The 25,314-nt window shown below is 48.2% G+C and overlaps 1 protein-coding gene across 1 annotated transcript in view; it reads right to left on the bottom strand.

The window, feature by feature from the left end:
- ZNF365 (zinc finger protein 365) overlaps positions 1–25,314 on the bottom strand; it is a 175,405-nt gene that overhangs the window by 81,174 nt on the left and 68,917 nt on the right. Inside the window, exon 2 of the mRNA XM_063961817.1 lies at positions 3,189–3,929. Coding sequence (XP_063817887.1) covers positions 3,189–3,916 — 728 coding nt within the window. The 5' untranslated portion in view covers positions 3,917–3,929. The remainder of the gene's footprint in view (positions 1–3,188; positions 3,930–25,314) is intronic.

Raw genomic sequence — 25,314 nt, 5'->3', positions numbered from 1 at the left:
CCCACTGGAAAGTTCTTGCGTGGAATCTGCCGAATGAGATTGCTTCGTAGGAAGCCACCATTTTTCCCAGAACCATTTCACTGATGTACTGAGACTTGGCTCGGTTATAGAAGGTTCCCGACTAGCTCGGATAACTCCCTGACTTTCTCCTACGGGAGAAACACCTTTTTCTGGACTGTGTCCAGGATCATCCCTAGGAACAGAAGACGAGTCGTCGGAATCAGCTGCGATTTTGGAATATTGAGAATCCCATCGCGCTGCCGCAACACTACCTGAGATAGTGCTACACCGACCTCCAACTGTTCCCTGGATCTTACCCTTATCAGGGAATCGTCCAAGTAAGGGATAACTAAAATTCCCTTCCTTCGAAGGAGTATCATCATTTCGGCCATTACCTTGGTAAAGACCCGGGGTGCCGTGGACCATCCATACGGCAGCGTCTGAAACTGATAGTGACAGTTCTGTACCATAAACCTGAGGTACCCTTGGTGAGAAGGGTAAATTGGGACATGAAGGTAAGCATCCTTGATGTCCCGAGACATCATGTAGTCCCCTTCTTCCAGGTTCGCAATCACTGCTCTGAGTGACTCAATCTTGAATTTGAACCTCCGTATGTAAGTGTTCAAGATTTTAGATTTAGAATCGGTCTCACCGAGCCGTCCGGCTTCGGTACCACAACAGTGTGGAATAATACCCCGTTCCCTGTTGCAGGAGGGGTACCTTGATTATCACCTGCTGGGAATACAGCTTGTGAATGGCTTCCAAAACTGCCTCCCTGTCAGAAGGAGACATCGGTAAAGCCGACTTTAGGAAACGGCGAGGGGGAGACGTCTCGAATTCCAATTTGTACCCCTGAGATATCACCTGAAGGATTCAGGGGTCTACTTGCGAGTGAGCCCACTGCGCGCTGAAATTCATTGAGACGGGCCCCCACCGTGCCTGATTCTGCTTGTAAAGCCCCAGCGTCATACTGAGGGCTTGGCAGCGGCGGGAGAGGGCTTCTGTTCCTGGGAACTGGCTGATTTCTGCAGCCTTTTTCCTCTCCCTCTGTCACGGGGCAGAAATGAGGAACCTTTTGCCCGCTTGCCCACGAAAAGACTGCGTCTGATAATACGGCGTCTTCTTATGTTGAGAGGCGACCTGGGGTACAAACGTGGATTTCCCAGCTGTTGCCGTGGCCACCAGGTCTGAAAGACCGACCCCAAATAACTCCCTTAATAAGGCAATACTTCCAAATGCCGTTTGGAATCCGCATCACCTGACCACTGTCGTGTCCATAACCCTCTACTGGCAGAAATGGACAACGCACTTAGACTTGATGCCAGTCGGCAAATATTCCGCTGTGCATCACGCATATATAGAAATGCATCTTTTAAATGCTCTATAGGCAATAATATACTGTCCCTATCTAGGGTATCAATATTTTCAGTCAGGGAATCCGACCACGCCAACCCAGCACTGCACATCCAGGCTGAGGCGATTGCTGGTCGCAGTATAACACCAGTATGTGTGTAAATACATTTTAGGATACCCTCCTGTTTTCTATCAGCAGGATCCTTAAGGGCGGCCATCTCAGGAGAGGGTAGAGCCCTTGTTCTTACAAGCGTGTGAGCGCTTTATCCACCCTAGGGGGTGTTTCCCAACGCACCCTAACCTCTGGCGGGAAAGGATATAATGCCAATAACATTTTAGCAATTATCAGTTGTTATCGGGGGAAACCCACGCATCATCACACACCTCATTTAATTTCTCAGATTCAGGAAAACTACAGGTAGTTTTTCCTCACCGAACATAATACCCCTTTTTGGTGGTACTCGTATTATCAGAAATGTGTAAAACATTTTTCATTGCCTCAATCATGTAACGTGTGGCCCTACTGGAAGTCACATTTGTCTCTTCACCGTCGACACTGGAGTCAGTATCCGTGTCGGCGTCTATATCTGCCATCTGAGGTAACGGGCGCTTTAGAGCCCCTGACGGCCTATGAGACGTCTGGACAGGCACAAGCTGAGTAGCCGGCTGTCTCATGTCAACCACTGTCTTTTATACAGAGCTGACACTGTCACGTAATTCCTTCCAACAGTTCATCCACTCAGGTGTCGACCCCCTAGGGGGTGACATCACTATTACAGGCAATCTGCTCCGTCTCCACATCATTTTTCTCCTCATACATGTCGACACAAACGTACCGACACACAGCACACACACAGGGAATGCTCTGATAGAGGACAGGACCCCACTAGCCCTTTGGGGAGACAGAGGGAGAGTTTGCCAGCACACACCAGAGCGCTATATATATACAGGGATAACCTTATATAAGTGTTTTTCCCCTTATAGCTGCTGTATTTTTAATACTGCGCGTAATTAGTGCCCCCCTCTCTTTTTTAACCCTTTCTGTAGTGTAGTGACTGCAGGGGAGAGCCAGGGAGCTTCCCTCCAACGGAGCTGTGAGGGAAAATGGCGCCAGTGTGCTGAGGAGATAGGCTCCGCCCCCTTCTCGGCGGCCTTATCTCCCGTTTTTCTGCGTATTCTGGCAGGGGTTAAATTCATCCATATAGCCCCGGAGCTATATGTGATGCATTTTTTTTGCCATCCAAGGTGTTTTTATTGCGTCTCAGGGCGCCCCCCCCCCAGCGCCCGGCACCCTCAGTGACCGGAGTGTGAAGTGTGCTGAGAGCAATGGCGCACAGCTGCAGTGCTGTGCGCTACCTTGTTGAAGACAGGACGTCTTCTGCCGCCGATTTTCCGGACCTCTTCTGTCTTCTGGCTCTGTAAGGGGGCCGGCGGCGCGGCTCTGGGACCTATCCATGGCTGGGCCTGTGATCGGTCCCTCTGGAGCTAATGTCCAGTAGCCTAAGAAGCCCAATCCACTCTGCACGCAGGTGAGTTCGCTTCTTCTCCCCTTAGTCCCTCGATGCAGTGAGCCTGTTGCCAGCAGGTCTCACTGAACCTAAAAAACCTCGTTCGGGCACAAAAATCTAACTGAGGCTTGGAGGAGGGTCATAGGGGGAGGAGCCAGTGCACACCAGGTAGTTCTAAAGCTTTACTTTTGTGCCCAGACTCCTGCGGAGCCGCTATTCCCCATGGTCCTTACGGAGTCCCCAGCATCCACTAGGACGTCAGAGAAATAATAATATTACCCAAATAATGCTTTTAGTTTTTTTTTCCTGTAGCTGACGGTTACTTACTCCTCTTTCCTCTGCAGTTCCTGCTCAGACTCTGTCAGTCTCTGACGAAGGACTGCGATCAACTCAACAGCCACATCCACCTGTCGACTAAGGTCTCTTTCTCTGTGCTGCACTTCCTGCTTCTTCTGGGAAAGCTGTAAAAATGCAGCCCGCACTTCCAACAATTCAGATGTTTTATAACAAAGTTCTTTATTGAGTTTATCGATTTGCTTTTCTATGTTCTTGTCAACATTTCCAGTAAGCTGGTTAAGCACGGACTTCTCTTGAGGCTCTAGTTCAAATTTTGTACTTTGTATGGGATATCCAATGACATATTTGTGATGTTTTGTAGAATTATCTGAGAAGGGACTTTTCACAAGAGGAGAAGGCCTTTCTGATAATATCTGTATTGGACTGCTGTCCTTCTTGCTGTCATATTTTAACCCACAAAAAGTTGATTCACTCTTTTTATTTAGGGCATTGTCGATAGATTCCATCTGGGTTTCATCGAGTGGTCCTATAAAGTTCTCCAGATCTGTCTCTTTCAGTGAGCAAAAAAGTCCGGACTTTCCCAAAAAATACCTTTCCTCATAGCTGTGCATGTAGTCAAGATGGGCCCTCAAAGAGGAGAGACTCCTGAAACGTGCATGTTCTCCACATTGTGGACAACGAAAAGGCTTATATAAATTACCATTTCTCAATGAGTCCTGCCACGCGGACTTGCTTCCTTCAGAGGTTTTCTGTTGCATCACCTCAGCCAATCTGTAAAAAAAAAACAATGGGTCAAAACATTTAAGGTTCAATAGCCACATCTAAGGCTGTCCCTTCCAATATGGCAGTCACATGGAGGTTCTTCCTTTGGGAGCTCCCCAGTAGACATTCACATTTTTTTGGACAGTGTTAAAAGGTAGTGTTTTCCATCAAAGATTTTCCCATTGATGGTCTCCATCAGTACTTTCTATTGATGTCAGGAAACCAACCTTCCATGGAAGGCCTTCAACGGTTTGAATCTGATATTTTACATCAGCACACAATGCACAATCTCCGGATCTACAATGGGATCAACTATAGGACTATACTGACCTAAATGGTATACCAATCTGAGCTGATGGCACATTGGAATTGGAGCTAGGAAACAGATTACATTATCTCTGTATGGTCTCACACTCAATAGGACTGGCTAATGCTGGCTGTATATTTTGCCATTGAGAGGGTGAGGGAGAAGTAGAGAGCTCAGAAGTGGAGCAGAACAACTTCAACAGCGTCAGTATTAAACCTCCTTTATCGCAGAGAAACAACGGACCTCTTCCATCAATGGCAAAACTGTTGCCATCCACTGATGGACAACCTTAGTTGAAGTATGGCATGCAGGGAAGATAGCACATGACTAGATTGTGGCACCACATACACCTACCTTCAAATCCCTTTAATTATTTTCCTGACCTCCAGCCCTATGAAATTTAATATGTCTCCATCAATGTAGGTCCAAGAGAACGGACTTTGAATGACTGTTACTTAGAAGATGGTGACGCAATATCTACAGTAGGTGGGTTATATCCAAATCGTATTATTAATTTTAAGTATTTCCCTAATGTTGGGAAGCTGGCATTATTTTTTCCATGTGGGTGATATGTTATTACATTTTATTATACTTAACAAATCATTAGAATTGTATATTTGCAAATTATTAATAGTCTTTCTCTTAAAATTTTGGGAGGAATGCATTAAGCATCGCATTTTGAATCCAATGCATCCCGACACTCATCACATGCATATCAGCATTTATTAATGTTGTATACATGAAGATTTCAGCAAAAGGAGAGCTGTCCTTTGCATTGTGGGGACTTCAGGGTTTTAGACCCGGGAGTTCATCTGCGCATGTGTCATATGACGAATGCACCGCGGGGGGTACTAGGATTGGATCCCTCCCAGAGGGCAATATGAATAGAAGCCCATAGGATTCTATTGGGTAACACCATTGTTACCCACCAGGCAAAAGCTCCAGAATGCATCACCCCACCAGGCCCAAGCTTCAGAATGCATCACCCCACCAGGTCCAAGCTCCGGAATGCACCACTTTCCGGAGCTTGGTGGATATGTGAAGAAGTGCTCAAATCACCGAAAACTGCATTTTCGGAGGTTTGACCACAAAATATGCTTTGTTGCATCCTTCCCTATAACTTACGTACGGTGCCATCTCCCACTGTATGATGCACTTAAGGCAACATGGCTACTGGCAAAACCAATAATGATGCTTTCAATCTACCCCTGTAGTGCACACCTCTTTGGATGATATGCTCATGGCATGCCCAGCTCCCCTCCTCCGGCTCTGGCTGTCTGCAGTAGTTGGTGAATAAGACATCATGAGGTCACTATGTCTCAGCTTTGAGTAAGTGAAGAGGAGCCTCGTACCTGAAAGAAGAGTCCCCGCTGCCGGTCTATCCTGAGCCCATTGAATATAACAAGAAAGGCAGAAGACAAGAGAAAAATCAGGTGTACCCTAAGCGAGCAGCATGCAAGTTACAAGAATTTTTTTTTATAAATATATCTCAGGGAAATGGTGCGGTGAGCTGGGACTGGAAGAGATAATGGAAAGCTACTGTATTACTAAAGTGGCAAAGCCACCAACTTATTAATAAAAGGCTATTAATGTATTAAACAATGGCACAAAATAGATTACAAAAATATAGGGAGGACATAAAAAAAAAATAGGATTTTATTTACCTACCGGTAAATCCTTTTCTCGTAGTCCGTAGAGGATTCTGGGGTCCATTTAATACCATGGGTATAGACGGGTCCACTAGGAGCCATGGGCACTTTAAGAATTTGATAGTGTGGGCTGGCTCCTCCCTCTATGCTCCTCTTACCAGACTCAGTCTAGGAAACTGTGCCAGGGGAGACGGACATACTTTGAGAGAAGGATAGATAAGGATAGTGGTGAGATTCCGAACCAGCACACACACACACACACACACACAACAAAAGGAAAGCCAAGCTAACCAAACTTGAAACAGGAACAGCAATGGCTGAACCAACATTACTAAACCAAGTAACCGTGCAGGAAGAACGAAGCACTGGGTGGGCGCCCAGTATTCTCTACGGACTAGGAGAAAAGGATTTACCGGTAGGTAATTAAAATCCTATTTTCTCTTACGTCCTAGAGGATATTGGGGTCCATTTAGTACCATGGGGATGTACCAAAGCTCCCAAACCGGGTGGGAGAGTGCTGAGGTTCCTGCAGAACTGATTGACCAAACTGAAGGTCCTCAGAGGCCAAAGAATCGAACTTTTAGAACTTAGCAAACGTGTACGAACCTGACCAAGTAGCTGCACGGCAGAGCTGTAAAGCTGAGACACCCCGGGCAGCCGCCCAGGAAGAACCCACCGATCTAGTAGAGTGTATAGATTTTGGACATGGCAAACTTGCCGTGGAATAAGTATGCTGGATAGTAAGTCTGATCCAGCGTGCAGTTGTCTGCTTTGAAGCAGGCCACCCAATCTTATTGGGATCATAAAGAACAAACAGCGAGTCAGTCTTTCCGTGACAAGCTGTTTGTTTTTTTCACATACACCTTCAAAGCCCTTACAACATCCAGAGACTTTGAAGTAGCAGAGGTGTCGGTGACAACCGGAACCACAATAGGTTGGTTGATATGAAATGCGGACACCACTTTAGGAAGAAATTGCTGACGAGTTCCGAGTTCAGTTCTGTCCTAATGGAAAATTTAAAAAAGATTTATGGTAAGACTTACCATTTTTAAATTTCTTTCTGCGAGGTACACTGGATTCCATAGCGAATAACATCGGGGTGTAGAGTTGGATCTTGGTCCGAGGCACCAACAGGCTAAAGCTTTGACTGTTCCCAGGATGCACTGCCTCCTCTATAGCCCCGCCTCCAGGCACTGGAGCTTAGTTTTGTTAACCAGTCCAATGCAGTAGCAGGTAAAAGAGACGACAGTAGTTTGTAGCCACAGATAACCAAATTCTCACGACAGGAGAAGGTACCAGCAGCTAATGCCATACAAACCCGAAGAAGCTAAGTGCGTCAGGGTGGGCGCCCTGTGGAATCCAGTGTACCTCGCAGAAAGAGATTTAACAATGGTAAGTCTTACAATAAATCTCCTTTTCTGCAGCGGGGTATACTGGTATTCCACAGGGAATAACATCAGGGATTTCCTAAAGCAGTTCCTCATGGGAGGGGACACACTGTAGCGGGCACAAGAACCCGGCGTCCAAAGGAAGCATCCTGGGAGGTGGAAGTATCAAAGGCATAGAACCTGATGAACGTGTTCACTGAGGACCACGTAGCCGCCTTGCACAATTGTTCTAGGGACGCGCCATGGTGGACCGCCCCAGAAGGTCCAACAGACCGAGTAGAATAGGCCTTGATAGTAGCAGGAGCTGGAAGCCCAGCCTGTACATAAGCTTGTGCAATCACCATTCTAATCCATCTGGCCTGCTTATTCGCAGGCCAGCCACGTTTGTGAAAACCAAAAAGGACAAATAGAGAATCAGATCTCCTAAGAGAGGCGGTTCTCTTCACATATATACGGAGAGCCCGTACCACATCCAAAGACCGTTCTTTGGAGGACAAACCAGGAGAGATAAAGGCCGGAACCACAATCTCTTGGTTAAGGTGGAAAAATGACACCACCTTAGGTAGATAACCAGGGCGAGTTCTAAGAACCGCATGGTCATGGTGAAAAATCAGAAAGGGTGACCGACAGGATAAGGCATCAAAGTCTGAAACCCTTCTAGCAGAGGCAATCGCCAGCAAAAATAAGACCTTAAGTGTAAGCCATTTAAGGTCCACAGACTCAAGAGGTTCAAACGGAGACTCTTGTAGGGCATCCAGAACAACCGACAAATCCCAAGGAGCCACAGGAGGAACATAGGGAGGTTGAATCCGTAAAATACCCTGAGTGAAAGTATGAACGTCAGGCAGAGTGGCAATTTTTCTCTGAAACCATACCGACAAGGCCGAAATATGAACCTTGAGGGAGGCCAGACAAAGGCCTAAGTCCAGGCCCTGTTGCAGAAAAGCCCAAAATTTTGCAGTACTGAACTTGTACACATTATAATTCTTATCAGCACACCAGGTGAAGTAAGAATTCCAGACCCTATAATAAATCCGAGCCGAAGCCGGCTTACGGGCTTTCAACATAGTTTGAAGGGCCGCCTCAGAAAATCCTTTGGCCCTCAGAACTGAAGCTTCAAGAGCCACACAGTCAAAGCCAGTCGGGCCAGATCCTGGTAGACACAAGGGCCCTGAATGAAGAGGTCTGGGCGTTGCAGAAGTAGAAGAGGACGCTCTATTGAGAGACCCTGCAGGTCCGAGAACCAATGTCGTCTGGGCCACGCTGGAGCAATTAGAAGTAGTAATCCTCCTTCTTGCTTGAACTTCCTTATTACCCTGGGCAAGAGCGACACTGGAGGGAACACGTATGGCACCCAAAAGTTCCATGGAATTGCCAGGGCATCCACAAACGCTGCTTGAGGATCCCTTGTCCTTGCTCCGAAGACCGGAACCTTGTGATTTTGTCGAGACGCCATCAGGTCTACATCTGGTAGGCCCCACTTGTCCACTAGGAGTTGAAATACTTCCAGATGAAGGCTCCACTGTCCGGCATGTACGTCCTGACGACTGAGGAAGTCCGCTTCACAGTTGAGGACCCCCAGAATGAACACTGCTGATATGGCTGGCAGATGGCGTTTCGCCCATAGAAGAATCCTTGACACTTCCATCATTGCCATGCAGCTTCGAGTGCTGCCTTGATGATTTATGTATGCCACCGTGGTGGCAATGTCCGACTGTACTTGAACAGGCCTGTTCTGTACCAGAGGCAGGGCCAGTTTCAGAACATTGAACACTGTCCGCAACTCCAGAATGTTTATCGGAAGGAGAGATTCCTCCCTGGTCCACCGACCCTGAATAGAATGCTGCTCCAACACCGCGCCCCAACCCCACAGACTGGCATCCGTCATTAGGAGGACCCAGTTGGAGATCCAGAAGGGACGACCCCTGCTCAATCGTTGGTCCTGGAGCCACCAGCTCAAAGACAGATGAACTTCAGGAGTCAAGAAAATCATGCGAGACCTGATCCGATGAGGCAGGCCGTCACACTTGGAGAGGATTAACTGCTGCAGAGGGCGAGAATGAAATTGAGCGTACTCTACCATGTCGAAAGCCGACACCATGAGGCCTAGTACTTGCATTGCCGAGTGTATCGACACACGAGGGCGAGAGAGGAAGCATCGTATCCTGTCCTGAAGTTTCAAGACCTCCTCCGGAGACAAGAACAACCGTTGGTTGTGTGTGTCCAGTAACGCCCCCAGGTGTACCATGCTCTGAGCAGAAACCAGCGAGACTTTATTCCAGTTGATGAGCCACCAGTGGGCTTGCAGGAATTGGACCATCAGTTCCAGATGACGGAGGAGAGCCTCTGGGGAGTTCGCCAGGATCAACAAGTAGTCCAGATACAGCAGGATCCTGATACTCTGATAGCAGAGAAGGGCCGTCATGGCCGCCATGACCTTAGTGAAGATTCGCAGAGCCGTGGTCAGTTCAAAAGGCAAGGCCTGGAATTGATAATGTAGGTTGCCAATAGCAAACCGCAGATATTGCTGATACGACATGGCAATAGGTATATGTAGGTAAGCATCCTGTATGTCCCGGGATACCATATAGTTCTTGTGCTCCAAGGCCAGAACAATAGAGCGAAGAGTTTCCATACGGAATTTGGATACCTTCACAAATTTGTTCGAAGACTTGGGGTTGAGAATGGGCCGTGAGGATCCATTCGGTTTCGGAACTAGGAACAGCGTTGAATAATACCCCCTGCCTCTCTGAGCCAGAGGCACCAGCACTATAACTCCTGTGTCCAGGAGGGATTGTACCACCAAATGTAGAGTTTTTACTTTTAACGGATCCGAAGGGATATTTGTCGAGCAAAACTGGCGAGGGGGACGTTTCTTGAAAGAGATGGCTGTCACAACTGAGGGCTGGTGCACACTACTGGAAGCCTCAGTTGTAGGGGCTGAGGTATACTTAAATGTGAGAGCCAGATAGGACTCCTGGACATGCGTGAACCTGCAGTACCTAAAGCCCGAAGGCGTGACCACGACAACAGAGGATATGTTCAACAGGTTTATTAAATGAACTCAGCTCACAAATGATAGCGACAGTTAGCAGTATGGTAACAGGATGACAAGTCACAGCTCTCAGAGATGCACATAGGAAGTCTCTAGGTGTGGTACAATAGAACAGTCTTAAAGGACCTGGAGATGGTGAGTCCTTTACCACACCAATGCACTGAAGAGCATTGGAATGCAAACTGTAGCTTGAGAGCGAGGAGTTATGTAGGTGATGCTTAGAAGCATATACTGGTGATGCTTGTGAGCGCAGATACAGGAGATGCTTGTGAGCATATACAGGAGATGCTTGAGAGCATATACAGGAGATGCTTGTGAGCGCAGATACAGGAGATGCTTGTGAGCGCAGATACAGGAGATGCTTGTGAGCGCAGATACAGGAGATGCTTGTGAGCGCAGATACAGGAGATGCTTGTGAGCGCAGATACAGGAGATGCTTGTGAGCGCTGATACAGGAGATGTTTGAGAGCGCAGATACAGGAGATGTTTGAGAGCGCAGATACAAGAGATGCTTGAGAGCGCAGATACAGGAGATGCTTGAGAGCACAAATACAGGAGATGCTTGAGAGCATATACAGGAGATGCTTGAGAGCGCAGATTACCGGAATACAGGAACAGGGCACCGCTGGAAGCTGGAATGCTGGAAGCCGGTGTTATAGTAATCTGCCAGACGCAGGATGCAATAATGGGATACTGCAGAGTCAGGCTGCACCATGGAGAGTGGAACTGGTGCGAGTCTCTAGCGGAGTTTGCAGGCAGGAACGACCACAATAGGAAGAGACTGGTTTCACTAGGATGACAACTGAAGCACTGACCACTTTCCAGCCCAGGAACAGGATATTTATACCAGCTGGGAAGCAGGGATTGGCTGGCTGATTAAGCAGAGTCTAGAGTGCAGCTGCTGGATAATTAGGCAGGAACCAGAGTGCAGCTGATAGGCTGAAAAGTAACGTGATAAAAACAAACATGGCTGCACCCATGTTTGAACTTGGAGGGAAAGACTGTTTGTAACTTGCATGTGAGTTTTAACCATGAAGCTGCCAGAATCACAGTGAAGAGACTTGAGACAATGAGATGCAGCGTGCTGCACGCAGACAGTGCAGATGGAATCCAGGCTTGGAACGATGGGACAGTCTCAGTAGGCATTTGGAAGGTAAATACTGATAAGGAATTACCTGGATCGTGACAGCAGCCCCCCTTTAGGAGTGGCCCCAGGACACTTCTTAGGCTTGAGAGGAAATCTGGCGTGGAAAGCCTGAAGCAACTGGATTGCTAGAAGTCCTCCAATCTTCTTCTTCAGAAGCCAGACTTTTGTCATCCGAACAAGTGGACCATTGACCATCACTGAAAACAGAATTATCTTCCTAGGAGAAGACATGGCTAGGAAGAATAGTACCACCCATAATGTAGCTTGAGTCATCAACAAACTCACCTTCGGAATCTGAGTCCAAGGGGTATATTTACTAAGGTCCCGATTTTGACCGATTTGGTGTTTTTTCGTCAAAGTGTCATCTCGGGAATTTACTAAACTAAAATCTCGGCAGTGATGAGGGAATTCGTATTTTTTTGGAAGTCAAAGAAAAAAATACGAATGAATACACCATCAGTCAAATACGCATGTTATTTTATACAACTTGGTAATTTACTAAAAATTCTATTTCACAAACACTGCCGGCAATAGCCAAACACTGCCGTGAAAAAATACAAATCGTAAAAAAAAGCAGTTTTAAAACATACCTGCTTTTTTTTTACCGTGTTCTGATAGTCATGCACGGATCCATGAGGTCCGTGCATGTTTATCAGTGGGAAGGGGTGGGAAAGTGTTTAAAATCAGGAAAAAAAAATTGTGTGGGGTCCCCCCTCCTAAGCAAAACCAGCCTCGGGCTCTCTGAGCCGGTCCTGGTTGAAAAAATATGGGGGGAAAATGGACAGGGGTTCCCCCATATTTGATCAACCAGCACCGGGCTCTGCGCCTGGTCCTGGTGCCAAAAATACGGGGGACAAAAAGCGTAGGGGTCCCCCTTATTTTTAACACCAGCACCGGGCTCCACTAGTCAGAGAGATAATGCCACAGCCGGGGGACACTTTTAAATAGGTCCCTGCGGCCCTGGCATTAAATCACTAACTAGTCACCCCTGGCCGGGGTACCCTGGAGGAGTGGAGACCCCTTAAATCAAGGGGTCTCCCCCCCCCTCCAGCCACCCAAGGGCCAGGGGTGAAGCCCAAGGCTGTCCCCCCCCCCCCCCCCCCCCCCCATCCAAGGGCGGCGTATGTGGGGCTGATAGCCAAGTGTAAAAAAAAGAATATTGTTTTTTGTAGCAGTACTACAAGTCCCAGCAAGCCTCCCCCACAAGCTGGTACTTGGAGAACCACAAGTACCAGCATGCGGTGGAAAAACGGGCTTGCTGGTACCTGTAGTACTACTACTACAAAAAAAAAAAAATAACAGAACACACACACCGTGACAGTAAAACTTTATTACATACATGCACACCTACATACACACATACTTATCTACTGTGTGTTCACACGAGGCTCGGTCCACTTCTCCATGTAGAATCCACGGGGTACCTGTGAATAAAATTATACTCACACAATCCAGTGTAGCTTCTGTCCTCTTCTACTTGTAATCCACGTACTTGGCAAAAAAACAAACCGAAAAACCCGAACCACGCACTGAAAGGGGTCCCATGTTTACACATGGGACCCCTTTTCCCGACTGCCGGCACCCCACGTGACTCCTGTCAAAGAGGGTCCCTTCAGCCAATCAGGGAGCGCCACGTCGTGGCACTCTCCTGATTGGCTGTGCGCTCCTGAGCTGTCAGTCAGGCTGCGCACGGCAGAGATACAATGTAGCGCATAGGCGCTCCATTGTATCCAATGGTGGGAACTTTGCGGTCAGCGGTTGAGGTTACTCGCGGTCAACCGCTGACCGCAAAGTTCCCACCATTGGCTACAATGGAGCGCATAGGCGCTACATTGTATCTGTGCCGTGTGCTGCCTCACAGACACTACAGGAGCACACAGCCAATCAGGAGAGTGCCACGACGTGGCGCTCCCTGATTAGCTGAAGGGACCCTCTTTGACAGGAGTCAGGGGGGGTCCTGGCAGTCGGGGAAAGGAGTCCCATGTGTAAACATGGGACCCCTTTCAGTGCGTGGTCGGGTTTCTGATTTTTTGTTTTGCCAAGTACGTGGATTATACTTTGGACACAATCTACACTGGATTATGTGAGTATAATTTTTTTCACAGGTCCCCCAAGGATTCTACATGGAGAAGAGGACCGAGCCTCGTGGGAACATAGGTAAGTATGTATGTATGTATGTATGGAGGTGTGCATGTATGTAATAAACTTATACTTTCACGGTGTGTGTGTGTCCTGTTTTTTGGGGGGTATTTTTTTAGTAGTAGTACTACAGGTACCAGGTTTTCAACCGCATGCTGGTACTTGTGGTTCTCCAAGTACCAGCTTGCGGGGGAGGCTTGCTGGGACTTGTAGTACTGCTACTAAAAACAATATTCACATTTTTTACACATGGCTATCAGCCCCCTATCCGCCGCCCTTGGATGGGGGGGACAGCCTCGGGCTTCACCCCTGGCCCTTGGGTGGCTGGAGGGGGGGGACCCCTTGATTTAAGGGGTTCCCAGTCCTCCAGGGTACCCCGGCCAGGGGTGACTAGTTGGGTATGTAATGCCAGGGCCGCAGGGAGCAGTATAAAAGTGTCCCCCGGCTATGGCATTATGTACCTGGCTAGTGGAGCCCGGTGCTGGTTTCAAAAATACGGGGGACCCCTACGCTATTTGTCCCCCGTATTTTTGGAACCAGGACCAGGCGCAGAGCCCGGTGCTGGTTGATGAAATATGGGGGAACCCCTGTCATTTTTTTGCCCATATTTTGTCAACCAGGACCGGCTCAAAGAGCCCGAGGCTGGTTGTGCTTAGGAGGGGGGACCCCACGCAATTTTTTTCTGATTTTTAACGACTTTAAACACCTTTTTAAGGTACACAATGAAGCCCTGCACGGATCTCACAGATCCGGCCGGGGTTACTTGTGTTTTGTCAGGCAGTGTTTTACTCATCACTCCCGTAAAACACTGCCTAACATTACGAATCACATCGACATCGGAAAAAACGAATTGGGAAAAGTCGGCAGCTTAGTGAATGATCGTATCAGGATTCAAAAAGTTGCAGTAAAATGCACCCGATACGATTCGAGTTCAAACCCCCTTCAAAACGGCAAAAACACGAATCTTTGTAAATATACCCCATTGTGTTAATGTCGGCAGTGTTTTACTATTCACTCCCGTAAAACACTGGCCGAAATTACGAATGACATCGACATCGGAAAAAACGAAAATGCAGAATACGACAGCATAGTAAATGTGGCGTAAAAAATTCAAAAAGTTGCAAATTCACACATTCGATGTCATTCGTGTTTAATCTCCCTCCAAATCGACACAAATACGAATTTTAGTAAGTCCAGAGTGAGCATGGGAACATTTACATTAGTGGAGAGACGTGCTACGTCAGACTGCACTTCACAGAATTTCGAACTACATGACGAACCAGAAGCAGAATCAAGGGAAACGTAACCAAGTCTTAAATCAGCAGACGGTTGTTCTTGAACTGGTTTTGCTGTATTTCTTTCCTTGGCAACTTGGAAGTCTTTGATACCCTGATCTTGCACAGGTAATGATGCTGCAGATGAGTTCGCAATGGACGGATTCGGACAGTCAGTTTTTGGGCAAATTCCCGTTGAACGGCTTTAGTGAAAAGCAGGGAGATCAGTTAGTATTGGATCGTTGGGGTCAATAAGAGGAGTAGCCCACTCCAACGCTTTGCCCATGAAAGCTTGAAGGAAATACTTGATAGCATTAGATGGAGTGATGTCATCAGATGATTCAGCACTGAATGATGCAGGATTAGCCGCCCTGTGACGCAGACATTATTGGAGAATGTAGCTCTAGGGTTAGTACAATATAGCCAGACACAGTACCTGACAAAAAAACCCTGTGGAGTATGATTGCAATGCAGATCACAAGCAGAGGATTTAAGTGGTATAAGGTGACTGAAATACACAGAGAAAAATACCAAACAGCATATCCTGTGAAACACTATGGCCCTCATTCCGAGTTGTTCACTCGCTAGCCGCTTTTCGCAGCAGTGCACACGCTAAGCCGCCGCCCTCTGGGAGTGAATCTTAGCTTAGCAGAATTGCGAACGAAGTATTCGCAATATTGCGAAAAGATTTTTCTTTGCAGTTTCTGAGTAGCTCGAGACTTACTCTTCCAGTGCGATCAGTTCAGTGCTTGTCGTTCCTGGTTTGACGTCACAAACACACCCAGCGTTCGCCCAGACACTCCCCCGTTTCTCCAGCCACTCCCGCGTTTTTCCCAGAAACTGCAGCGTTTTTTCACACACTCCCATAAAACGGCCAGTTTCCGCCCAGAAACACACACTTCCTGTCAATCACACTACGATCAGCAGAACGAAGAAAAAACCTCGTAATGCCGTGAGTAAGATACCTAACTTTTGAGTAAAATAACTAAGCGCATGCGCTCTGCGAACATTGCGCATGCGCAGAAAGCGACTAATCGCAATATAGAGAAAATCGGCAACGAGCGAACAACTCGGAATGACCACCTATATACTGTATATAGGACCCTGATGCACTTAGCCCCCGTCAGGGTACAGAATATAGGGATAGCAATATGTGTGAGATACACTGAATAAGAACCACACAGCAGCTATTGGCACACATAGTCACATGTACAATTCAGAAATTATTACAAACAATAATAAAACTGCACTGGACTAGCAATGCTAAGTAAAGCTATGTATGTATACAGATATAACAATGCACAGTAAATACTGGATGTATATCACAGGATACTTGTACTAAATATCCCTGTAGTTATGAACTTGTTCTTAACTAACAGTGTCTAAACGACATGTAGGATACTTAAGTGTCCTGTAAATGCACAGCGCTGATGAGGCAGGCGGCTTTACAGAGGAGACAGTGCCTAGCAATCACAGAATCAGCGCAGCTCCGTGTAATGGTGCCCAAACGCTGACAGGGAGTGAAGGAGAGAGAGAGATGCAGCTCCAGGGCGGGAACATCTGCTGTAGATGGCGCCTGGGGCTGGGGGAGGGGCTACAGGTCAGAGCCTTATCCGCTCTGCTAGACTTCACCACCGGGTACTATGGGGCCTGTACTAAACGGATTTTAGTAAATCCGGCCTGTGCTACTTGCTCTGGAGGATATAGTGGGGTCCCTGCACGGCCACAGTGTCCACGCCAGCGGCGCATTCCATCTCCGGAGACCGCGACCGGAACGCGATTTCGGCGGCCACGTGATCCAGGAGAGCAGCGGCTTTATGTGTGCCTGATGAGACCGAAGCGCCTCCGCTGTAAGTTCCCGGCAACCAGGGTGCAGGAGTATACAGCGCCGCTGGGGGAGGTGAGGGTGCCGCAGCACGATATATCAATATGACATATAGCACCATTTGCCTATGCTGCAGCCTTTGAATTCTTCTTTCTTGTCAGAAAAGCTCTTTTCAGGGCTGCCTAGCACAGCCCTCCCTGTTAGCTGTCTGCACTGGAGGAACTGAGATCCCAAGGTCCCAAATCTGGACTTTTATGAAGCCCAAACGCAGGCCCACATCCACGCCTTCCTGCAGAAAAAGAAGGAAACGTCCCAGATGAAATTCCACCGCAGAATAATTTCTGCTCTCACACCAAGAGACATATTTCATCCAAATACGATGGTAATGCTTAGACGTTACCCCCTTCCTAGCTTGGATCATAGTCGGGATAACCTTGTTAGGGACCCCTCTCTTCGCTAGAATCAGCCGTTCAACTTCCATGCCGTCAAATGTAGCTGCGGTAAGTCCTGATAGACGAACGGGCCCTGTTGCAGAAGAGGTAGAGGCCACGGATCTTCGAGGAGCATCTCCAGAAGGTCCGCGTACCAGGCCCTTCTTGGCCAGTCCGGAGCAATGAGTATTGCTTGAACCTTTTCCCTATTTATTCGTTTTAGAATTCTTGGGATCAGAGGAAGTGGAGGAAACATGTACACCATCTGATAGACCGATGGAGTCGTCAGGGAATCTATCACCACCGCCTGTGGGTCTCTCGACATGGAACAATACCGCCTCAGCTTCTTGTTGAGACGAGAGGCCATCATGTCGATCTGTGGATATACCCATAGACTTGTCAAGCACCTGAACACTTCCGGGTGAAGGCCCCACTCTCCTGGGTGCAGGTCGTGTCTGCTGAGGAAGTCTGCTTCCCAGTTGTCTACTCCCAGAATGAAGACTGCTGACAACGCCACAGCGTTTCTTCCTGCTCAGATGAGAATTCTTGACACCTCTGACATTGCTGCTCTGCTTTTTGTTCCAACCTGTCGGTTTATGTACGTTACTGCCGTCACATTGTCCGACTGGACTTGAATTGCCCGATCTTGAAGATGTGAGACCTGCAGAAGGGCATTGTATATGGCCCTGAGTTCCAGAATGTCATTTGGAAGGACGACTTCCCAACTGGACCATCTTCCCTGAAACTGCACCCCCTGAGTGACTGCTCCCCAACCTCTGAGGCTTGCGTCCTTGGTTAAAAGAATCCAGTTCTGAATTACGAACCTCCGTCCTGCGATGAGGTGAGAAGACTGTAGCCACCACAGAAGGAAGATCCTGGCCTTTGACGACAGACGAATCCTCTGGTGCATGTGAAGATGCGATCCAGACCATCTGTCCAACAGATCGAGCTGGAAGGGTCTTGGGTGAAACCTTCCGTATTGAAGTGCCTCATAAGAGGCCACCATTTTTCCCAGAAGGCGAATGCACAGATGCACCGACAACCAGGTTGGCTTCAGGACATCCCGAACCATCAACTGGATTACCAATGCCTTTTCCAAAGGAAGGAACACCTTTTGTGACTCCGTGTCCAGTATCATTCCAAGGAATGGGAGCCTCTGTGTTGGCTCTAGGTGAGATTTCAGAAGGTTCAGAATCCACCCGTGATTCTGGAGGGGTTTGGTTGAGAGAGCAATGCTGTCCAGCAACCTTTCCCTGGACGGCGCTTTTATCAGATCGTACAGGTACGGAATTATGTTCACTCCCTGTTTGCGGAGTAGAAACATCATCTCTGCCATCACCTTAGTGAATATCCTCAGTGCCGTGGAGAGACCAAATGGCAGGGCCTGGAACTGGTAGTGACAGTCCTGTAGTGCAAACCTGAGATAAGCCTGATGAAGCGGCCAGATCGGAATATGAAGGTATGCATCCTTGATATCCAGAGACACTAGGAATTTCCCCTTCCTCCAGACCTGAGATCACCGCTCTCAGAGACTCCATCTTGAATTTGAACACCCGTAAGTATGGGTTCAAAGATTTGAGGTTCAGAATAGGTCTTACTGAACCGTCCGGGTTCGGTACTACGAACAAGTTGGAATAGTATCCCTTGTTTAGTAGATGAGGTGGAACTGGAACAATGACCTGTCTTTGGATGGCATGCTGTAAAGTTATCCTTGCCTCTTGTGAAACTGGAAAGCCTGATTTGAAGAATCTGTGAGGTGGGAGCTTTTGGAACTCCAGTCTGTAACACTGGGAAATAAGATGTATGACCCAGGGATCCTGGCACGAATTTGACCAGATCAGACTGAAGAATTGTAGTCGGGCTCCAACCTGACAGCCTTCCAGGCATTGTGGTCCACCGTCACGCTGAAATCTTTGAGCTCTGTTACTGAGAACCTGCTGTTGCTGGTTTGCGTGGTTTACCTTTTGCGCTGCTGGAGGACGTAGAAGCACCTCTGGATTTTCTTGGCCATCCGAAAGGACTGTAACTTAGAAGCTGAATAAGTCTTCTTGGTTGGGGGGGCTGCGGAAGGAATATACGTGGACTTACCCGCAGTAGCTGTGGAGTGCCGACACTGCCATAGTGGTGGTGCGTGCGTAAATCACTCCTATTTCCCATATATGCTGCAGGAGTAAGACAACATCCCCCCTAGATAAGGAATCTAACCCCTTAATTAGGTTACTTGACCATTTAGCAATGACTTTAGTGATCCACGCACATGCAATAGTGGGTCTTTGAGCCACCACGGCAGCTGTGTACAATGATTTGAGAGTAGTCTCAATTTTCCGATCAGCCGTCTTTCAGGGAGGCTGCACCAGGAACAGGCAATACAATTTTACGTGACAGCCTAGAGACTGATGCGTCCACTATCGGTGGATTTTCCCATTTTTTCCTATCCTCCAGAGCAGGGGTGGCCAACCAGTCAGAAGCATAGAGCCAAAAAATAAGATTTTAAACCTACCGGTAAATCTTTTTCTCCTAGTCCGTAGAGGATGCTGGGGACTCCGTAAGGACCATGGGGTATAGACGGGCTCCGCAAGAGACATGGGCACTATAAAGAACTTTAGAATGGGTGTGCACTGGCTCCTCCCTCTATGCCCCTCCTCCAGACCTCAGTTAGAGAAACTGTGCCCAGAGAAGATGGACAATACGAGGAAAGGATTTTGTAAATCTAAGGGCAAGATTCATACCAGCCCACACCATCCACACCGTAAAACCTGGAAAATATGCAACCAGTTAACAGTATGAACAAAACAGTATCAGCTAAAGACTGATCTCAACTGTAACAGAACCCTTATCTAAGCAACAACTATATGCAAGCCTTGCAGATTTTGTCCACACTGGGACGGGCGCCCAGCATCCTCTACGGACTAGGAGAAAAAGATTTACCGGTAGGTTTAAAATCTTATTTTCTCTTATGTCCTAGAGGATGCTGGGGACTCTGTAAGGACCATGGGGTTTATACCAAAGCTCCAGACCGGGCGGGAGAGTGCGGACGACTCTGCAGCACCGACTGAGCAAACGCAAGGTCCTCCTCAGCCAGGGTATCAAACTTATAGAACCTTGCAAAAGTGTTTAAACCCGACCAGGTAGCTGCTCGGCAAAGCTGTAAAGCCGAGACGCCCGGGCAGCCGCCAAAGAAGAGCCCACCTTTCTAGTGGAATGGGCCTTTACCGAATTTGGTAACGGCAATCCTGCCGTAGAATGAGCCTGCTGAATCGTGTTACAGATCCAGCGAGCAATAGTCTGCTTCGAAGCAGGAGCGCCAACTTTGTTGGCTGCATACAGGACAAACAGTGCTTCTGTTTTCCTAACCCGAGCCGTCCTGGCTACATAGATTTTTAAGGTCCTGACTACATCCAGGGACTTGGAATCCTCCAAGTCATCCGTAGCCACAGGCCCCACAATAGGTTGGTTCATATGAAATGAAGAAACCACCTTAGGTAAAAATTGAGGACGAGTCCTCAACTCTGCTCTATCCGCATGCAAAATCAAATAGGGGCTCTTGTGAGACAAGGCCGCCAATTCGGACACCCACCTTGCAGATGCCAAGGCCAACAACATGACCACCTTCCGAGTGAGAAATTTTAATTCAACCGTTTGAAGAGGTTCAAACCAGTGAGACTTCAGGAACCGTAACACAACGTTAAGGTCCCATGGTGCCACTGGGGGCACAAAAGGAGGCTGGATGTGCAGCACTCCCTTTAAAAAAGTCTGGACTTCTGGGAGAGAAGCCAATTCCTTCTGAAAGAAAATAGACAGGGCCGAAATCTGTACCTTAATGGAGCCCAATTTTAGGCCCATATCCACTCCTGCCTGTAGAAAGTGGAGAAAACGGCCCAGATGGAAATCTTCCGTAGGAGCATTCATGGCTTCACACCAAGATACATACTTCCTCCAGATACGGTGATAATGTTTCGCCGTCACCTCCTTCCTAGCCTTTATCAGAGTAGGGATGACTTCATCCGGAATAGCTTTACCAGCTAGGATTCGGCGTTCAACCGCCATGCTGTCAAATGTAACCGCGGTAAGTCTTGGAACACGCAGGGCCCCTGTTGCAACAGGTCCTCCCTGAGAGGAAGAGGCCACGGATCTTCTGTGAGCATCTCCTGAAGATCTAAATACCAGGCCCTTCGAGGCCAATCTGGAACAATGAGTATTGTTTTCACTCTTTTTTGTCTTATGACTCTCAAAATTTTTGAGATGAGAGGAAGAGGGGGGAATACATAGACCGACTGAAACACCCATGGTGTCACCAGGGCGTCCACCGCTACTGCCTGAGGGTCCCTTGACCTGGCACAATACCTCCGAAGCTTCTTGTTGAGGCGGGACACCATCATGTCTATGTGAGGAATTCCCCAAAGACTTGTTATCTCTGTAAAAACTTCTTGATAAAGTCCCCACTCCCCTGGATGTAGATCGTGTCTGCTGAGGAAGTCTGCTTCCCAGTTGTCCACTCCCGGGATGAAGACTGCTGACAGAGCGCTTACGTGATTTTCCGCCCAGCGAAGAATCCTGGTGGCTTCCGCCACTGCTACTCTGCTCCTTGTCCCGCCTTGGCGGTTTACATGAGCCACGGCTGTGACGTTGTCCGACTGAATCGGAACCGGTAGGTCGCGAAGAAGATTCTCCACTTGTCGTAGGCCGTCGTATATGACCCTCAACTCCAGGACGTTGATGTGTAGACAAGCCTCCTGGCTTGACCATAGCCCCTGAAAATTTCTTTCTTGTGTGACTGCTCCCCATCCTCGGAGGCTCGCGTCCGTGGTCACCAGAACCCAGTCTTGAATGCCGAACCTGCGACCCTCTAGAAGGTGAGCACTTTGCAGCCACCACAGGAGAGAAATCCTGGCCCTGGGGGACAGGCTTATCTTCTGATGTATCTGTAGATGGGACCCGGACCACTTGTCCAGGAGGTCCCACTGAAACGTCCTTGCATGAAACCTGCCGAAGGGGATGGCCTCTTAGGCTACCACCATTTTCCCCAGAACACGAGTGCATTGATGAACAGACACTCTTTTTGGTTTTAGCAGGTCTCTGACCATGTTCTGGAGGTCCCGGGCTTTTTCCATCGGGAGAAAAACCCTCTTCTGATCCGTGTCCAGAATCATGCCTAGGAATGATAGTCGAGTCGTTGGAATCAATTGTGACTTTGGCAGATTGAGAATCCAACCGTGGTGTTGTAGCACTCTCAGGGAGAGCGACACGCTCCTCTGCAATTGATCTCTCGATCTCGCTTTTATCAGGAGATCGTCCAAGTATGGGATAATTGTGACTCCCTGCCTGCGCAGGAGCACCATCATCTCAGCCATCACCTTGGTGAAAATCCTTGGGGCCGTTGAAAGCCCAAACGGAAACGTCTGAAACTGGTAATGACAGTCCTGTACACCGAATCTCAGGTACGCCTGATGAGGAGGATATATGGGGACATGAAGGTATGCATCCTTTATGTCGAGTGACACCATAAAATCCCCCCCTTCCAGACTGGAGATCACCACCCGGAGCGATTCCATTTTGAATTTGAACTTTTTCAAGTACAGGTTTAGGGATTTTAGATTTAAAATGGGCCTGACCGAACCATCCGGCTTCGGGACCACGAACAGGGTTGAATAGTATCCTTTCCCCTGTTGGACTAGGGGAACCCTGACAACTACCTGCTGTTGACACAGCTTTTGAATTGCAGCTAACACTACTTCCCTCTCTGGGGGAGAAGATGGCAAGGCCGACTTGAAAAATCTGCGAGGGGGCACCTCTTCGAATTCCAGTTTGTAGCCTTGGGATACAATATGCATCGCCCAAGGATCAACGTCTGACAGAACCCTGACCTGGCTGAAGAGTCGAAGACGTGCCCCCACCGATGCGGACTCCCTCAGTGGAGCCCCAGCGTCATGCGGTGGATTTAGTAGAAGCCGGGGAGGACTTCTGCTCCTGGGAAGAAGTCTGCATCTGATATTGTGGAGTTGTGGAGTTTTCTTTTGCTGTGGGGGAACAAAAGGCAAAAAGGTAGATTTACCCGCGGTAGCTGTGGCAACCAGGTCCGCGAGACCTTCCCCAAATAAAACTTCACCTTTGTATGGTAAAACCTCCATATGCTTCTTTGAGTCGGCATCACCCATCCATTGGCGGGTCCACAGGGCTCGCCTAGCAGAAATCGCCATGGCGTTGGCTCTCGAACCTAGCAGCCCAACGTCTCTTTGAGCGTCCCTCATATATAAGACTGCGTCTTTAATGTGACCTAAGGTCAATAAAATGGTATCCCTGTCTAGGGTATCAAGGTCAGCTGACAAGGTATCTGTCCTAGCTGCAACTGCGCTACATACCCATGCCGATGCTATTGCCGGTCTGAGTAAAGCACCCGTATGCGTATAAATAGATTTTAAAGTCATTTCCTGTCTGCGATCAGCAGGATCCTTGAGGGCTGCCGTGTCTGGAGACGGTAGCGCCACCTTCTTGGACAGGCGCGTTAAAGCCTTGTCCACCCTGGGTGAGGATTCCCAACGTCCTCTTGGGAATCTGCAGCTTTTTGTCTGGAGTTTCCCAAGCTTTTTCAAATAACTCGTTCAGCTCATGAGATGGGGGAAAGGTTACCTCAGGTTTCTTTTCCTTATACATGCGCACCCTCGTGTCAGGGACAGAGGGGTCATCTGTGATATGCAAAACATCTTTTATTGCAATAATCATATAATGAATACTTTTGGCCACCCTTGGGTGTAACCTCACATCATCGTAGTCGACACTGGAGTCAGAATCCGTGTCGGTATCAGTGTCTGCTATTTGGGATAGGGGACGTTTTTGAGACCCAGAAGGGCCCTGTGACCCAGTCGAAGCCGTGGATTGACTCCCTGCTTTTTCCCTGGACTCTGCTTTGTCCATTCTCTTATGTAATAAGGTCACATTTGCATTTAAAACATTCCACATGTCCAACCAATCATGAGTCGGCGTTGCCGACGGAGACACCAAAATCATCTGCTCCACCTCCTCCTCAGATGAGCCTTCCGCATCAGACATGCCGACACATTCGTACCGACACCCCCACACACACAGGGATATAGTTATAAGGAGACAGTTCCCCAATAAGGCCCTTTGGAGAGACAGAGAGAGAGTATGCCAGCACACACCCAGCGCCAACTGACACTGGAAACAATTTCCCAGATAATATAGCACTTTTATACAGTATTTACTGTGTAATACACTCACTGTGCCTTACAAGTGCCCCCCCCCCCCTCTTTTCAATGCCTGCTGGTTTGTGTTGTGTATGGGAGCAATGGCGCGCAGCGTTACCGCTGCACGCTTACCTCAGGGAAGATCTGAAGTCTACTGCCGCCTAAGAAGTCTTCTTTTCTTCTTATACTCACCCGGCTTCTATCTTCCGGCTCTGTGAGTAGGACGGCGGCGCGGCTCTGGGACGAACGGCGAGGGGAGACCTGCGTTCCGACTCCCTCTGGAGCTAATGGTGTCCAGTAGCCTAAGAAGCAGAGCCTATCACTTAAGTAGGTCTGCTTCTCTCTCCTCAGTCCCACGATGCAGGGAGCTTGTTGCCAGCAGTGCTCCCTGAAAATAAAAAACCTAACAAAATTATTTTTCAGAGAAACTCAGGAGAGCTCCCCTGTAATGCACCCAATCTCCTCTGGGCACAGGATCTAACTGAGGTCTGGAGGAGGGGCATAGAGGGAGGAGCCAGTGCACACCCATTCTAAAGTTCTTTATAGTGCCCATGTCTCCTGCGGAGCCCGTCTATACCCCATGGTCCTTACGGAGTCCCCAGCATCCTCTAGGACGTAAGAGAAAAGATTTGTAGTCAAGAGAATCAAGGTTAAAAAAGCGTTGAGATTGCCTAAAGGATCAAATAAAAAAGGGGTAGACTAGATGGGCCAAGTGGTTCTTATCTGCCGTCAAATTCTATGTTTCTAAGAGCAAGAGTCACTATCATGGGTACGCCTGCAAAAATGGGGGCGTGGCATAGTTGTCACAAAGCCACACCCCATTTTTCTGCACACACCTTTTGGTATGATGTTTGTAGGAGTATGACCTCATATCATAACTCTGTTTTTTCATCATGTTGTACAGTGCCACATACATATAATGCCCCAGTACAGTACATATAAAAACGCCCAAAAATGAGTGCCTCCACAGTGCCAGA

The sequence above is a fragment of the Pseudophryne corroboree genome, chromosome 3, assembly GCF_028390025.1.
Source record: "Pseudophryne corroboree isolate aPseCor3 chromosome 3, aPseCor3.hap2, whole genome shotgun sequence".
Classification (NCBI taxonomy): Eukaryota; Metazoa; Chordata; class Amphibia; order Anura; family Myobatrachidae; genus Pseudophryne; species Pseudophryne corroboree.
This window is presented reverse-complemented; position numbering and strand designations above follow the sequence as displayed.